The sequence below is a fragment of the Vicugna pacos genome, chromosome 17 (assembly GCF_048564905.1).
Source record: "Vicugna pacos chromosome 17, VicPac4, whole genome shotgun sequence".
NCBI classification, from domain to species: domain Eukaryota; kingdom Metazoa; phylum Chordata; class Mammalia; order Artiodactyla; family Camelidae; genus Vicugna; species Vicugna pacos.
Window position 1 is genome coordinate 40,075,952 of NC_133003.1, and position 18,725 is coordinate 40,094,676.

Here is an 18,725-nt window from a genome sequence, read left to right on the forward strand (position 1 = left end):
ATGGAACTTGACAAGCTGATGCTAAGACACAAGGCTGCAGTCATTAAGAAAGTATAGTATCGGCACATGATAGACCAGCAAATCGGTGGAACTGAAGAGACGACCCAGAAACAGATTCCTGTATGTATGTAAATGTGATGTATGACAGCGTGAGCCCTGCAGGAGGCATGGGGAAAGGATGGACTATTTAATAAATGAAGCTGGGATAAGGTTATCCATATGGGAAAAAAATGAAACTGGATCCTCTATCTCATAAAATGCCCCCAAATCAGTTCCAGGTGGACTAAAGACTTAGATGCTAAACGCAAAAGAATAAAAACTTTAGAAGATACTATACGAGAATATCTTTATGACATTCAAATCAAAAACCTTTCTAAAGCAAGAAACAAAAAGCATACCCATAAAGGAACCTATTGATAAATTCTACAACAGCAAAATTAAAAACTTCTGTTTATATAGACACTACAAGGGGATTGAGAGATAAACTACAAACTGGAGGCAAATGTTTGCAACATATTTAACCAATAAAGAACTGGTATCCAGAATAGCAGAGAAACCTAAAAATCAAAAGGAAAAAGCCCTAATAAAAAGTAGGCAACACAACAGACAGACACTTCACAGAAGAGACGTGACTGGTTCAGAAGTGCAGGGAAGGATACTCAGCTTCATTAGTTATGCAAGAAAAATGGAAATGAAAATTATAAAAGAAACTCTTTCACACCCCTGGAGAATGTCAAGTTTTAAAATGCGAACAATCCAAGTGCTGGTAGGAAGGGTGAGCCAGGGCAATTCTCACAGTTGGCTGGTGGGAGTGTAAGCTGAAACAAATCAATACAGCCACTTCGGGAAACAGTTTGGCATTACCCAGAAGAGTCTAACTGGCTTAAGACCGTCGCCTAAATCCTGGCAATTCCACTGCTGGGTACAGGGCTTACTCAAAAAGTTGCACAAGTGCACCACGAAGTGTGAACCAAGATGAAAGATGTTCAGAGTAGTACTTTCCTAATAATCCAAAACAGGAACCATTCATCAATACAATCTACGTCACAATAGGTAAACTGTAGCAGATTTAGACAGCAGGAAAATAAATTAAAAAACAAACTACACTGCTGTGCATCACCAAGATAAAACTAAAAAAAAAAAAAAAGTAGAAGGAAAAGAAAAACATTACCTGAAAGAAGAATACATACAGTATGATTCCATTTACATACAGTTCAGAAGCAAGTAAAACGAAAACTAAACTTGGGATAAATACGCAAGGTGGCAAAACCATAAGGAAAGGCAATGTAATGATTAACACAAAATTCAGGGTTAGACTAGAGGGAGGAGGGAAATACGGCTGCGACTGGTCCCATTATGGAGCCTCTAGCAAACTAGTAATATTCTTTATTTTTTAAGACAAGTGGTAAATACATGCATGTTCACTTTTTTAAAATTATTCTTTAAACTATATATATATATTCTATATTATTGTAGTATATTTCATAAGAAAATACTTTAAGAAAATAATCAAACTCTATAAACATACAAAAAAAAGGCAAACACTAGAAGTAATCTTCAATAGAGAACTGAGCCCAATAGTTCCTTTAAACAACTAAAAAAAAGAGAGACAACAAAAGGAAACTAGCCATTACCCAGAGTTACGAACTGAAGCGCCGATCACCCAGAAAGAGGCCAAGTTCCACAAACAGAAAAATTTCTCTAACAAAAGCCAACAGCCAAGAATTATTTTTCCCAAATGAGGTCTCATCATTCATTCAGCTGTGCAAGCCACAAACGCAGGCATCCTCCTCTGTGAGGCCTTCTCCCTCTCTCCCCAAATCCACTCTACTTCCTAAATCCTGCTTTCCCGGTCAGGTTGCACTCATCCCTCACAAGGACCTTTCTAACTGGCCCAACGTGCAATTCACACTATCACCCCAGTGATCTCCTCACATCATGCACCTAAAATCCTTTACCAGCTCCCAGCTGCTCTTCGATCAAGAGAAAAATTCTTAACATCACGTAGAAGGTGCTGTACAGTCTAGGTCTTGAGTGAATCACCAGCTACATCTTGACCTCACCCCCTGTCCCCAACATACATATCTTTCAGGGTTCAGCCACCCTGGCTGAATATTCTATGTTTCTTCAATTTCTTAAACACATACAAAATTCCCTCCTGCCACAGGGCCTCTGCAAATAGCGGACCTACTGCATTTTGTGAAATCCACCACCTCTCTTAAGTTAACTCCTGCTGTACTTTGGTGCTCAAGGCAAACATCTCCCCAGGGAAGTGTCCCCTGCTATTACCTGCCCCCTCCTCCTATCCCCCAGCCAGACTAGGTCAGAGATCACGTGCTTTCACAGCAGCATCAACCTTTTCTCTTGCAGCACTTTTCAAGGTTGTGCTTTTACTTTTTGTATATGTGATCAATTGATAACATATCTCTTCCCTTAGACTCTAAGTCCCACAGGACAGCAGTGTGGATTTCTGGGTTTTGCTTATGACTGTAGGCTCAGAACCTTAGAACAGAATGCTGCACATAGTACGAACTCATTAATATCTGTTGAGTGAACGGATGGATGGAAGGACAGATAGTCCAGCCTAAAGCAGTCACAGCTTAAAAACCACCATGACCACCACTAGATAACAAGACCCTAAAAGATGGAAAACAAAGTAGGTATGTGGCCTCATCTCTCACTCCCAAGCCTCCAGGGGAGAGCCCACCTTCTACCAGCAGGTGATCTTGGAAAAAGTAGGACCCATGGAAACGTTACCATGTTCTATAAGTTGATGGCAGGATCTGTGTTTAAAAACAAAACCAAAAATATTCTCACACAAACCTGGAACACGACTGGATCACTCTGACAAAAAGGTAAGATAAATCTAGTATTTACCTCCTAAACATTCTAGATTTGAAATTTCCATCTGAAATCATGGATTACAATAACATTTCTTAATTATGTGTAGTGCAAATGTGCTCAGAATACAAGCTTCATACTTCTTGAATTTTGAAAGCTTGTATTTTACAATTAATCCAGTATTTAGTAAAGTGGGGATCCTTCACCAAAAGTTTTCTGCAGATGCAGCTTAAGTGAAATTCTTTTAACTGCTGTATCTGTTAAAACAAGTATATAGGACATATGCTGACAACCGTCATTTTAAACATGAAGTTAAAAATGAAGGGAATTTCTTTCAGTAAGAACTAAACCCTTATTTTCTTGAAGCTTTAGGATATTCTAAGGATAGAAATAAAATCTAAATTGGCTGGCAAGCTTACTTGGAATGGCCAAGGGTACTTAATACTAGATATGAGAAGGTGTTTCATTTATTCTTTGTTCAAAGAAAGTATCTTTGGGTTCTAGTAAGGTATCAAAAATGACATTGCCAAAGAACAACGTTGGGGGTGTACGGACAAGAAAGAGCCTGAAGAAAACAAGATCATCAAACAGACATCACTTTTCACATTTCACTCTGCCATTTAAAGTACACCATGTAATTATAAATCTGTGATGTAAAGTGGTATCTCATCCATCACAAAGCTAACAGCAGTTCAACTACACAAAGGACAAATATGTTGTGATATCAGAGTATATTCTACCACTGGATGTGTTGTTGTAAAACTGAGAACACATGCAGAGTAGACATCCAACAGCTGGTACCTTTTCTTCTGCTCTATAACTGTATACAAAATATAACAAAATGGTACACCCAACAAGGAGAGAAACTCCACATTTGAAAATAATGTCAAATTACTACTCAACTTAAGTTCTTATTTGAGAAATCTCAAGCCAGCACAGATGGATTATCTAATTATTACGTCTGCTTCATTTCACTCAGGGCACAAGGGTGCTCTTTTTTCATTTGTTTGCTGATTTAGCTGGGCCTTAAGTGCAGATCACCACAATGTCTACTCTATCCAGTTCTATAATATTCTGTTACACTGGATGGAAAAAAAAATAACAAGCATTTATATCACCCCTGTAATTCCTTAAAATACATATCAGGGAAACAACAAAACACATGTTCACTGTAAAACATACCCAAAAAGTAAGTATAAACTAGAAAAGCCACCCATAAATCTATAAGCTAGAGATAACTTTTATCAACATGAATGTGCTTCTTTCTAGAGTTTTTGTTCCATGAATAGATATTTCTTAATGTGATTGAGTGTCTTCAGGTTATAAAGCTTAAATATGTGGCTTTTTCCATTCAACTTTCCAGTTTTAATTTTTCATTAGCGTGTAGGATCATTAACCCTTCCAGACAGTGAGCTCCTTGATGCAGAAACGTGGACCCTGATCTAACCTCCAGCACTGAGTACCATGCTGGTCACAGCAGATACTTGATAAATTCTGGATTCAGACTCTGAACTCATTTAAACAAATGAACCATAAAGAATGGAAATACTTATAGTTACAAATGAGTTTAATAATTAAACATGTATCATTAATGCAGTATTAATTATTAATAAGCAATCATAAATATTTCAGATAAACATGGCTTGCTCTAAGAAACTGTCATACATAGGCATCTCCTTTTTGGAAAGAGAATTGAATGGAATGGCTATACAAGCTACCCTTCAGCTACCCAGCAGATCACCTGATCTGTCTCCTGCTCAGGTGCATAATTTGGAGATGACGACCTGGGGCATGTCCTGGACTTGAAGGTTGGAGAACCTTCTTCCTTCTCAACTGGATAGTATTCTCTGGGCACAGGGACAGTACATCTATACGAGTCCTGTGATGGTCAATTCTTGCACCTGACTTGTCGGGGAAGTTGGAGGGCAGTCCCAACACCATCCTCTGGGCCAATATTGCTCAACAATAAGCAGGTGACATGGAAGTGATCTAAACATCCATCTACCCAGCCATCCAAACACCCCCACACTCCTCTCTCTCCCTGCCTCTCTCTCATACCTCCAACATGTTTTGACTTTCTCAAACCTAAGTAAAATGGCATTTGCAAGAAGTTATGTTTCCTTTGCCAATCATCTGGATACATAGCATCCGTAGGTAAGTGCCTGTATCCCTATTTTATGACTAGGATATGAAGACGAGGACATACACTGAAGGTCCCAGAGAGAGATCTGGTATTGTGTAAAGAGAGAGTAAAACTGCTACTTTTTATAGAAGCTTTTTCCTAAACAAGAAAGAAAATTTTCAGTTCAATGAGCATTTATTAAAAAGTGACAGGCATTTTGCTGAGATGAATAAGTTCTTTGCCCTTTAGGACATTCACAGTCCAGATTTCTTTGGGCTCCTTTCCTCTGGATCAGTAACTAACAATGAAATCACAAAATCATTCCTCATGGAATCATACATCTTGAAACTGAACTTCTATCACACCCCACTCCCAGACTATATGATGCTCCATTTCAAATTTCACTCTTTTGTTCTCATAATGATAGTTGGCTTTTTGTTCTCTAAGGTTTTAAGTTAACACATAAGAATCCCAAAAGCAAAGACAAGGTTTCACAGGCAAGAAGACCTCACCTTGGTGTAATTCAGGCTTTGAGAATAAATGTAGTACGAGCTTCCCTTCCAAAATAAGGATGGTGGTTCCAATAAACTTCTGACCAAGTATCCGATACATCATTTAAAAAGTTGGAAACCCACAAAACATGATTTTTGCCATTGATCCATATGTTAAATATTAGTAAAGCTTAATATTTTTCTCTTAAACAACAAACAAAGACCTATTATAGTCTTCCTGCACTCTAAAAAGTTTGTTTTATGAACTTCATGGGATAAGTGCACCTCACTTTGGAGGCCACTGCAGTACAAGATTTGGAGAATAAATGTCTAAATCAAAACTGCAATTTTACAATATTAGAAAACTATCCAGAAAAAGGAGACAAGAGAAATATAATATAAAAATAGAAAACAGTCTGCTTTATGAAAGCACTAATTCATCATTTTAACAAAAGCAGAAGCTTCTATGAGGAAAAGACAACACAGGCATGTAATAGCTGACATTTTCTTTAGTTTTGAACCTTTGAAAGGGTGATACATGAAAACATCTAAAAATGGATCAGAAATTCACTGATATCCATCCATTTCAAATACAACCTGTCAAATTCTTTTAATACTCTGTTACTATCTATATTTTATAAGATAAAAACTATTTCTTGGAAAGCTGTTTAAACTGAGAACAGCAAAGAAATAATCAACTACAAAAGTATTTACAATACACATTACACATCACACATCACACACAACCTAGGAGTACACCTCAGAGAGGCCCCTTCCCAACATCGCTCCCCACCCCAGGCACACCAGTCCTCTGCATTGCTCTCTTTATTATTTTCCCAGCTTCTATTTATTCAGGAAAGTAGTCAGAGCAGGAAATGGGACCAGTCAAATGATCACAGTCAATCTCATCACCTTCACAACACGCTGTGAATGTAATTAATCCTCTGTTTATTTAGGGGACTTCACACCCCTTACATTAAGGCAGCAACTCCCTGCTGGCTCGGGTTGAGATAATTATGTTATAACAAGGATTGGGTTTCAATCATATTTGGCAGAAGAAAAAGGAAATCGTACTTGAAGTTGTCAGTTTTTTGAAAAAGCTTTCTTGTGACTCCATTCAAAGGATGCTCTTGAAAAAGCTCTCCTTAAACAGAGCACTTTCTAAGGATGATAACCACACATACGCCACATTAATCAATGTAAGCCTCTTCTCTGAATGAGACGTGAAGACCATCCAAGCACGGGGAAAATTCTATCTGAAGCAGAGAACACCGGTTTACAAATCCTGACAAAATCAATCCCCACCTGAACTCACTTGATCCTGCGGGTCTCCTCCACTGAGAATCCTCCAAAGACCTTTGACGTGCAAAAATACATTAGAACAAGGAGGTGAAGGAAAATACCAATTTGCTCACACAGTAGCTAATTATACACTGTAAAAAGCCAGGGCTCTAGCCAGCCAAAACCAAAGATTTGAGAAGTCTGGAGCCAAGTATCCGGAACTAAAACAAGTAAGGACAGAGACAAACCTGAACAGGGCCACCCAGCCACAGCCCTCAAATGGCCCGTCACATTCCAGCCTCCGCAAACCAATAAACGCAGGCACTTTCCAGTCTGGGAGCCGCCCAGTCACCCCTGAAGTTTGTATCTTTTTCACGAGAACTTGTATTCACTTTCTCCTCTAACCTCCTCCACTGTCAGAAAATTAATATGAAAATGTAAAGCCTTGCCCACTTTATTTTTACAAACCTGCCCTATTTTTATTAATATAGCATAATCTCAATGCCCATGGTATACGGAAAAGTAAAAATGATAAATGACTTGTTTCCAAGTTTCTAAAAATTCTCCATTCTGCCAAACCTATTTTTCTCAAGTCTGGATTTGAATGTTTGTATATATTAAGACTCACAGGTATCTTAATATATCTCAGTAATATTTCATTACCTTTCCATAGTATTTAAGCTCTAGGATAATCAAAATGTGTAGGACACTGAGCTTTACTGATTTGAGTTCCCAAATCTTAGGGAAAAAACAAAACAAAATGTGGTATCCTGAATTAGGAAAAAGACATCAGGTAAAAACTAAGAAAATCTAGGGGGGGAGGGTATAGCTCAAATGGTAGAGCACATGCTTAGTATGCACGAGGTCCTGGGTTCAAACCCCAGTACCTTCTCCAAATATTAAAAAAAAAAAACTAGGAAAATCTAAATAAACCTATGGACTTTAGCTAATAATAATGTATCAATAATGGTTCATTAATTGTGACAAATTACCATACCAAGGTAAGCTGTTAATAACAGTGGAAACTGAGAAACTGAGTGTGGGGTATTTGGGAACTCTTTGTACCATTTTCACAATTTTTCTGTAAATCTAAAACTATTCTAAAATAAAAGGTTTACTTTCAAAAAAAAAAAGGAGTATAGAAATTACAAATTTTTTTTAGAAAAAAAAAAGGCAACAAAAAAACTCCACAAAACTTTAACATTCAGATAAGGAATTCTTTGGCTAGTTTTCTTGATGCGTATAGTTACAAGAAGCATTCATATTGTTACAGAGGGTTACTTTCGCTTGAAATCTTTAGGAACGTTCATAATCCCCTGATTTATTGGCACATTTCTTGTTAGAGAAATCTAATGAAGAGTAACAGTCCCCAGTGGGCACTGCTGAACCACTGGTGATAAGGTGAAGAACCATTAAGTAAATCCTTTCTATATGAAACCACACTGAAGGGCTACAAGCGAATGGATATTGGCATGTACTAATCTTTTCTTATGGAGATAAAACCCACTCCCATCCAGGATGAATTTGTGGATTTAATTAAAAATAAATAGTAAAACTAAAGAGCAACTTGACAGGTCAGGATAAGTACCTTACCAAGAATGATTTCAACTCAAGGGAGGTTTAACTTGCTTGAAATTCTGTACAATTGTTTCTTGAAATTTCTATATGCTAATCATTAGCAGCTAATGTGACACTTAACGTTGTACCATTTGTCAGAGGAGTAACTTCCCCTGCAGAAGTGAAACCACCCAGAGTGTCTGATTATCATGTGGTATGCCTAAGGTTAATAGATCTCTGAAATCAGCCTCAGTCCTGTATTTTTATTAGGAGAATCAGTGGGGGTGTCAGGGATCTCCCTCAGTGCTGGCTCAGAACAGTGTCAAGGAATTACAGCAGTGTCCTTTTAAGGTGTCTGCAGGCCCCACATGCACCCTTCTTAGAGAAATGCCCCTCACTAGTGACAAAGTGGGCCCTGAGACAGGACCATGTGTGGACCACTTTAGGGGTCATCCCTCCACCCAAGCCCACTGTGACCAAGGCAACTCGACCAGGGAAAACCACTGACCCATGCTGGGCCAACCACATTCTCCCTCCCTTGGAATCACTAACAAGGGACTCCAGTCCATCTCTACTGAAACTAGGCACGTGTAAACTCAGAGCTGTGGGACAGCCATTCTCCTTCGAGTGCATCAAGAGACAAGAGCGTCAGGAACTTGCAGAAAAAAGCAACAGGAGGGACCACATGTCACCAGAGAGTAAGCCAAAGGTCGCACTTGGTAACTCGAGCTCGAGTGGATTTCTCTTATGTAACCAAGTGATTTCTAAGTCAAGAACATTGCCACCGGCTTCAGCACACAGAATGGATAAGTAAGGGCTTCATATCTGTCCCCTTTATAAAACATCGTGACCCCGGGCTAAGTGTAGAATCTCACATTCAGTAACAGAGGGACAGACAAAACTGTAATCCAAATACAAAAAAGCCTCACATCCATTCTCGCCCTTCCAAAAGAGCAAAGTTACAACCAGGAAATTGGTCTCCTTGTGGCTTGCATGTTTGACTTGTCTACTCCTCCGCATGACGCTACTTTCCCAGCCTGGAATGCATCCACTCCTGATTATTATTATATTCATCATTGTCACAGTACTGTGCAACCAGATACCATTTTTCATGTTCTGCTATTAATTCATTTCCCTTCTTTGTCCACCTCTTCTCCAGCTGCGATCCAAATGTTCCTGACTCTTTTGTTATGGATACTCCTCAGAGACCTCAAATCAACATTGCTACAACTGAACTCCTTGTCTTCCCACTCACGTCTCTTCCAACACTCTCCAATATTACTTAATTCCAGCAAACACACTGCCAATGGCCCAGTTAAGTGGCTGAGCCAAAATCTGGATCTCATACCTCTGACTCCTTCCCTCCTCACTCTCCCCTGAGATCCAATTCTTACTGAGTTCTGCCTCGTCCACCCCTTAAACCTGACCATCAGTCCCCTTCCCCACTTCCACTGCCCTGCCTCAGGCTACAACTGCCTTTTGCCTAGATCACCCGCCTAGTCTGAGCCCTGCCTCTACCCTAATCCCTTCCCCACAACATGAGCCGATGGATCCTTCCTGGTCCACATCTCACCAGGTCGCTCACGCAGATGGTCCGGAGCGTAAAATCTTCAGTGGCTCCCTGCTCTCCCAGGACAAACTCCAAACATCTTTATGTGGCCAAGGCTCTACACGAACTCACTGGCCTCATTTCTTTCCTCCCACTCCTGTACCAAGATCCAACCATCCCGAGCTTTTGAGCTCTTTAAAAGGTCCACATCTTTCTGTCCCTGTTGTCTGCAATACTCTCCACCCCTGCTTCCCCAACTGCATCTGACCAACCCCTACTGATCTTCCAGCTCTCAGCTTCAACTCTTTCTTCCAGAAGCTGTTTCCTAGCCCCTAAGGCTAGGCATGACTAGGCATGTGGCCTCCCAGGTGCTTCCATAGCATCCATCCTTCCCCACCGTAACCACTCTCAGGCCACAGCACAATATTTGCCTTACATCTGTACTCCCCACTGGAAGGTCAGCTTTCAGATGGCACGGCTCCTGCTCACCAGAGTATCCTCCCTGCCACCGTCTCAGTACCTGGCACATAGGAGGGCTCAATAATCAGTGGCTGAAAAAAATAACTGCATTTTTACATCCAGTGCTGGTATCTTACCCCTGCATGTGAGTTACCCCTACTCCCATGGCTTTCGGCAGATAAACCAGAAACAAAAGAAAGCCAAAAGGAACAGAGCTATGCTGTTCTCAGGAACACAACCCTATCCCCTATCAAAGCACATACACAGAGGAAGGAATGGAAGCACTATGAACCAAGGGTAAGGTCCTAAGTTTTCTAGAATTTTAAGATTTCAGTGCAGAAATGGCTTGGGTTTATTCACAATTGAGGAAACTGAGGTCCAGGATTTATCAAATGAAATAAAACTATTTAGTGATGGAGTTGTTTCCCTCTACAAATTTTGTAAATTAGTGTCCAAAGGGTTGCAAAAGATTTCATGGGAGTGGGGGCGGAGAATGCTAAAAAGCAGTGAAAAAAAATAAATGCACTAAGAGTATTAATTAGGGTAAACAATTTATTGGTTTGACGCAGAGGTTCAGCTTTTCAAAGACATCTATTTTCTTCTTCACCCACAACTACTTACCTTTATTCTAGAGGGAAAAACAAAGATTTAAAACCTTCGCAACAAGCTCAGACTTGTACTGAATGAAATTAGTCGGGATTTTAGATTTCAATTTCTTTTTTTAAAAAAAGAAACAACCAAAATTTTTCCATGCAGAAAAACAAACTAATACCATACTCTATCCTCTGTCATTTCAAAATACAACATGCATGAAAACCATAAAGTATCCAATTTTCTTCAGTGGGCACCTCTTTTATAATAAGGAACCAATTACTTATTTTTTTCAAAATACTATACTACATACATTATGCTGCAAAAGAAAATAATATATAAGGTACTATTATAAGTATTAAACAAGTTAAAAAATGATATGTGCTGTGTTATTTCCACTGGCTTAAAAATGCACTGGAAAACAACTAGAGAAAATATTAATATTTTTAGTAATATTAAATTATTATTACACTGGCTGCATGAGATGAAGTGATGGAGTGACTTGCTAAGGTCTTCTGGCCATTGAGAGGCAGAGCTGGGACATATTTTATGGTGCAAGCTTTCCCACCCCAGTTTACATCAAACGGTGTAAAATACTAAACTTGCAGTGGGTCAGAACCGTCAGTGCTACTGGTGCGTGCAGCCCAACAGGAAGGAAACAAGGAGAAGGGTGAAATCTTATACTGAACATAGCTAAAAATTTCAACAGAAGTAAGTTAGAGCTGATTGACAGTTTGCTTCTTTTTAAAAAACAATGAGAAACACTCCTTCAACTGCCTCTGCTAGGTACCATTCAAAATTCCACTAAAATTTGCTGTGCTCCCAAGGGACTGTGATGGGCCCAGGTAGGTGCTCATTCACATGGACTTCAAAAGCTCAGAGGGAGAAAGAGATAGGCACCCAAATTGCTACAATGCAGGCAGGACATGTGCCCAAATGATCTCCAAACCAAGTACTGTGGGAACGTCCCGCAGAAGATAGACGAATCCTTAATCCCTCTTCCTACAGGAAGAGCTCTCTGAAGGGAGGGCTTTGAGGGCTACCCCCGCCAACTCCCCTACCAACCACGGGTAAAGGCAACTGGCTGCCTAGGCGGGTATCTGGAAAAAGCTGGAGCCAGAAGACCTGACACTATCACAGGCCTACTCCTTATAAGCTATATGGCCTCAAGCAAACCACTTCCACTTCCTCGTGCTGCCACCCAGGGCGTATTTGCAGCAGCGACCGCCGCACTTGGAACTTCCACTGAAGCTGACAGGGAAGGATGGCAGGGAGTCTTCCTTTTCAGATAAATAATTTGCAGAGTCTGTAGCTCAGAACAAAACTACAGGCGCTTCGGGTTTTAAGATGTGCAGATGTGCTCTACAAGACACAGATACTACACGGAAAACCAACCACACAGCACCAAAGCAAAACTCACGATGACTGTTCTCCTAACTTCCTTAATTCAGTGTAAGAATGACTTTGCTACCTGCATTCCAGTAAGTTTTTGCCAAAGTAAATGTCTGACTGTAAAAATGGAATGCTAGTCAGAATTTAGCACTTGTCTGGTATTTCAAATAAAAGTTTAAAGTCTTTATTATTGTAATCAAAAACATTAAATAGAGACTAAGGAAAATGCAGAACTATTTTAAAACATAAAAATAAGGTGCTAGATTTCACTAATAAACTGTATGGGAAAGAAATAAAAGAGAAGGTAAAAAGTAAAAAAGAAATTAATTATGAAAATTATGGACATTCACTGCAGCATTACTAATTCAGAGCCAAGAAAGTTCACAGTAAAGACGATACTAGAAAGTTCAATTATGTTGTGCTTCAAAAATTAAGAATGAAATTAGAAAATTTAATTAAAATTAGATTATCTTATTTCAAGGGGGAGACAAAATAGCTGGAGTAGACTAGTTAGAATTAAACACCCAAAGTGAAAACAACACAGCCTATTTAGGGAGAGGAAAGTTACAGTCAAATTGGTAAAGCCGAAAATTTTTTTTCCAAAGTATTCTGAAGAGTTTCTGCTGGTTTCTCTCTTCTATCTCACTCCCCAATACATTAATCTCTTTTTTTTTATTGCTATTATCATAACAATTACTAGGAACCTAAAAAATTTTCATTTCGTTTCCTATAACTTAAAACCAAGGGAAAAAATTTTTAAGTAAAAGAACGTCCTATTAATCCTCACATCAACTTAAGGGCATATACCCTTCTACTTCCATGAAATATGATCTTCTCTCTAGTCAATAAAAAAATGTCACAGAGAAAGGAGACACTCAGAAATGGGATCCTAGCACAAACCTCAATGCTCATTACATGCTTATAAAATCCTCACCCTGAAAGAAAAAAGAAAAACCTAAACTCTCACAAATAGACTATTTCAATTTAATTTTATTATGAAAACAACAGGAAACGGCAGCAGGGTATTTGATAAGCTCAATTAGCAGGAGGATCAAATGAAGTGATGACATACCATTATGACCTCAGGGGTTAAGGATGCAATTTTCCATCTGGCAAAATATAGATTTCCAACACGAACGCCGACACCACCTGCTGTACGTTATTAGGCGTTATCTCGCACAGTCCCTAAGCATTTTGCTTACAACAGGTATAGCCTCAGGTTTTTTATTTCACTCTGCAATATAATTGCTTCCCCGTGAACAGAAATCAAAAATAAATTCTATATAATGGCTCACTCAAAACAGGCATTAAAAGCCATCCTAAAGCATTCATGTGTCAGTCATAGTAATAATAAAAATATCATGATCATTCTTCTTCCAAGTCACCATCATTTTCTATAGCACTGAAGAATTATTCCAAACAAGGGTTCTCTTCGCACGTTTTCAATCAATAGTCTCTTACTACTGAAATTGTAAGTAGTAAAATCCACTGCATTTTTAAACTTGATATACTTCCTTGAGTAAGGCAATAGTAAACACCTTTAAAAAATTTTGCATGCCAAGTTCATGGAGCCCATGTGTGAGTTTTCAGACCCTCAGATAGTTTTATTAAGGCTGAAGGTTAGACTCTGAATAATGGGTTCCACAGGCCAGTGGTTAACAATGAGGGCACAGCTCTCACTGTGATGAGGTTGAATAAGGCTGGTGTCCTGTGACGTTCACACATATGCTCGCACACACTCACATCCACACCCCACTGTGAGTCAACCAAGGATACAGGTTCAGATGCCCAGTCTTGAGATTCGTAGAACAAAGTCAACAGAGCAACAATGAAGAGTCACAACCATCTGTTTTACCACTTATTTACTAGGCTGTACCAATTTTTTTCTAGTAAAATTAACTTTTGGTCATCTCCTCCCTAAACAACTTTGCCAAGCTCCCCCTTCGATCCAGTACTTCTTCAGTGTTTGGTGGCTGTATGGGTTTCTCCCTCATTAAAACTTACCTCCAGGTTATTTCATTTTCTTCATCCTGGGGAAGTAGGTGTCCCGCAAATGGCAACATGTAAAATAAATGCATAACTCAAGACTTACTTGGCTTTCTGAATCCACACACAGTAGTCTGAGATGTAGAGATCATTGAGAATGTAAGCTGGGTCATTTTCCTGAAAAATTTTGTGAATGTCCAGTAGACACTTTAAAACTGCACTTTTACCTGAAGGAGATTGAAAAAAATCAAATCATCCTTAAGAAAAAAAATTTGCCTTTTTTTTTTAGCTGAGAAATTCACATACTGAGGGGGTAATATATTTATAGTAATTTGAGTTTTAATCATTTTTTGGGAATATTTTTCTTATCCTTTTATTGCAGGAAATCGTATCAGTACTATTAAGTCCAAATCCCTTTATTTCTTTACTTAAGTATTCTGAAAACTCTTTATTGTTATTGCTGATTAGTTGTGGTTACCATAAAAACACCGTAAAACAAAACTAGGTACATTAAATAAAAGGGAGAGAAGTTTTCCTAAATAAATGAATATTAAATGTATCATAACTTTAATTAGATAATGTTCTTTTAATTCAAGCTTGCAAAATGCCATGGAAAATTATATTTTAGTTTTCAAACTTCTCCATTTCTTACATCAACATTTTTTGTCAAGGAGTTATCTAGTATGAACCTAAAATTTTTCACCTTAAAGAACTGAAGAAAACTCAGACTGGAAACTAAAATATCAGAGCACTACTTCAAAAATAAGCCAACAAAATCACGTGGAAAAAAAGCCATCAAGCACTAAAGTCTTGTTCAATCTAATTACTTCCTCCTGGTTGTCAAATGAACCTAATTTTCATTCAAACCAAAGCCTACAAAAGGAACCTTTCAGAACTCAACAATTCCCTAGGTGTTCCAAACTTCAAGACAGTCCGGGAAATTTACTAACTAGAAGGCAAATTACTAAATCTATAGTAGCACCACTTTCTCTGATCTGTGAAATACAGCATTTTCAGTGTAACTGTTTTATTCTTACCTTTATAATTCTAAAACGTGAAAATATTCTATATTGATTTCATGAAGATCTGGATGTGCTTTCATTGACATTTCCCACCCGACTTTCAGGTATGATAAAAGAGTCATGACCTACATAATGACATCTCAAGATGCCAAAACTGCTGCCACTAAATTTTTAACACAATTAACACTAGAAAGTAAGCTTCAAAAGAGCAGAGACTTCAGTTTTACTTAGTGGTTAATCACCAATACCTGGAACAGAACCCTGTAGCACCAGGTTTTCGACTGGAGGATTTTTAGAATGAATGAATGAATGAATGGCACAGTAATCGCCTGCTTTATTAACCCTTGCAAGTTCGCTTATCCCACAGCCTCACACACCAGCCCTAATGATTCGTCTTTGGAAATGCCTCATGTAGCTGTTCTTTCTGCACCACTCCCTGACTACCTATCCTCGCTCACGCCTAAATTATAAATTCCTCGTCCCTCGGATTCCAGACTCTTCCCCTCAAGCCCTCTGACACACGTTTTTTAGGCACTGCTTTTGTCACGTGCCCTCCTGCATATGCTTTCAGGGCTCTATGGACTTGTCCAAGGCCTTTTGCTCAACTGGTTCTCCAAACCTGGAGTGCCTTTTCTTCTCCGTTCAACCTAGTGGAATCTTAGCCTGTCTTCAAGGCCTAGCTCAAGTCTTCACCCTTCAGAAGCCTGGAATGATTTCTCTAGGCATCACAACTCTTTACTAAATCCTGCAAAGGAAAGAAGCAGAAAGGAAACTCAGCTGATTCTCCCCATGACTTCCCTTGCTCATTTCACAGGAGCAACTGAGTGAGGCTCAAGGATGATAAGATACTCACAGCGCCAGCGAATTGAGGGCTCAGGATCCAAATTCTGATCTTACTGACTCCAAAAGCTATGTGCTGTGTTATGCTACCCATATGTTTGTGGCCCATTCAATCTATATCACATTTTTATTATTCAACAGTTAAGTAGGTAGTTAGTTCAAAACAGGGGCTATGTCTTTTTCAAAACTTTTCCCTATTTGTGTGGCTTCCTGATACGCAGAGCAGAAGAATGTAGATAAAAGCTCCACTGCTCCATTGGTTAAGAGAAGTAACTACTGGGGGGAGGGTACAGCTCAGTGGTAGAGCGCATGCTTGGCACGCGGGAGGTCTTGGGTTCAAGCCCTGGTAACTCCATTAAATAAATAAGTAAATAAACCTAATTATTCCCCTCAAAAATAAAAAAATAATTTTTTTCAATAGAGAAGTAGATACTCAGAAGGCCTAAAATTACACTTAAGTTAAGGTTAAGTCAGGGTCTCTGTGACTTACCAAAGTGACCTAGATTAACTCTGTCTAATGAGGAGTGAGGATCCCCCCAACACAGGCCTATTTTAATTACAAAGTAGGTAGTCTTGAAGGCAGAGTTTGAGGACAGGAGAAGTGGATACAACCAAAACTCACACAACTGATGAAACCAAGTTAGCCACTGTCCAAAGTTACCAAATTAAAAAAAACAAAAATCAAAGGAGAACTAACTGAACTCTGAGAATTTTTGAACAGTTTAAACTGCAATAGAAAAAAAGATGTCAGGACAAGCACACCAATTTCTTACTCTTTTTCAGGGGAGGGGGACAGGGAAGGAGTTTAGTTTTATGACAGCTAGTAACTTAAAGTCTTAAAAGTCAAACATAAGTCTTTACCTCAAAAATAAACCTATTCACCTGAAACTTGTACAAGCTCCTCTACAGGGGTCACCTAGAATACGGCCTCTGGAGATGACCTGGCTTACCAACGTAAGCAGATTAATAGAAAATGCAGGATTTGGAGCCGGGCCCCACAGCAAGTAATTCAGCCACTGAAGAAACAGGACAGGTATGCCAGCTTGGAGGACGATGTGAAAAGGAATAGAGGTGGGACTTCAAATGGGGTGGGCGGGGGGAACAGCAAAAGAGACTATTTAGACTGAGCACATGGTTCAAGCAGGGAAACGGAGCAAACAGGAGAGGCTGGCAGAAGAGCCGGTGACTCGGGCAGATGAAGCCAGTCACACAGGATCAGCAAGATGGCCTAGAGGCAGGTGCGGGCGGTAGGGATAAAAGACCCTTACGCCAGAGGTTTTTATGAAAAAGAGTATGGAATTAAGGTTGCATATTTAAGGAGATACCTAATGAAATTATGGGAGCTCTTTTCAACTTGCTAGGTGGGATGCTTCCTGACTCATGAATCATTGAATAAAGCCAATTAAATTTTTAAATTAAAAAAAAAATTCCTACTGTCACTTAACAGACACACCTGAAGTGAGGCTGCCCCTTACTAAGGGCCACAGGCAAATTCAAATCTACCCGTTATCACAAAAGAGTAATGATAATAATAATAAAAGCAATGTCCAAAGGCAGTGATTTTTTTTTAAAAATTTAAAGTGAAACTACTTTGTACTTGCACGTTTTGATCTCTTTTTTCTTAAAAAAAAAGTACACATGAAAAAATCCTTAAACATAAATACACCCAAATGATATTAATAGTATTTGTCTCTACTGTCACTGAACAAATCTGTGAGTGCTTGATGTGTGCCCGGTACTGTTCTACGCATGGGATTATAGGTGTTTATTCTTCATTACACCTTCCTCTATTTTCAAAATTCTCCACAGTAAACATTCATTTATTTAACAATAAGTTAGACATACCTGACTACAAAGCCAACCTTTGAACTACTGACAAAGAATGTTACAAATTTTAATATATATTTAAATTTTCTTTACCTTGTTTTTTTTGAGCAACTGAGAAACAATATTTAGAACAGGTGATTTTAGGACGTCACATGCAAGGCAGTTTTGAAAGGGAAAGTTACGCACTCTTCAAAACTTGTGTTTTCATCGTAAGTCTTATTCAAGCTATTTCACAGTGTGCTATGTGACAAATAAAGTAAAAGATAACTGGGCTACTGGCGGTCGACAACCTAGAACAAAATGTATTAAAACCATTCTGCTCCCAACAATGTGTATTGTTACTCCAAGGCCATACTTAATCTCGTCTGTTCCCACTAAATCACCACAGATGATTCCAGCATCACAGCCAAGAGACTCATGAAGCATGCAGTTTGTTTAGTTTTTTTTTTTCTTTTCATGTCTCTCTCACTGACTGCTCTTTCAGGTTGCCAACCACTTATCCAATAGCTATCAGCAAGGTTAAGAACTGGACTTCCTCCAGGCTGTCACACAGCCAGGGGCTAGAAGAGGACTAAACGTACTTGCCTCCTGTGGGGCTGGATCCAGTCATGGGTTTGTTACACATCACATAGGCATAAAAAAAAAAAAAAACTGCTCAGCCCTAAATCCAAGAGAATTCTCTCTGCTGAAAGGCACTGCAGGAAAGTGAACATTCTCTGCCAGTTCACTGCCTGGTCCAGAGCAGGAAAAAGCAGGTACCTTGCACA

The 18,725-nt window shown here is 39.0% G+C and overlaps 1 protein-coding gene across 1 annotated transcript in view; it reads right to left on the reverse strand.

The window, feature by feature from the left end:
• Positions 1-18,725, reverse strand: part of SHQ1 (SHQ1, H/ACA ribonucleoprotein assembly factor) — an 88,497-nt gene that overhangs the window by 22,275 nt on the left and 47,497 nt on the right. Inside the window, exon 10 of the mRNA XM_015236968.3 lies at positions 14,376-14,496. Within this exon, the coding sequence (XP_015092454.2) occupies positions 14,376-14,496 (121 nt within the window). The remainder of the gene's footprint in view (positions 1-14,375; positions 14,497-18,725) is intronic.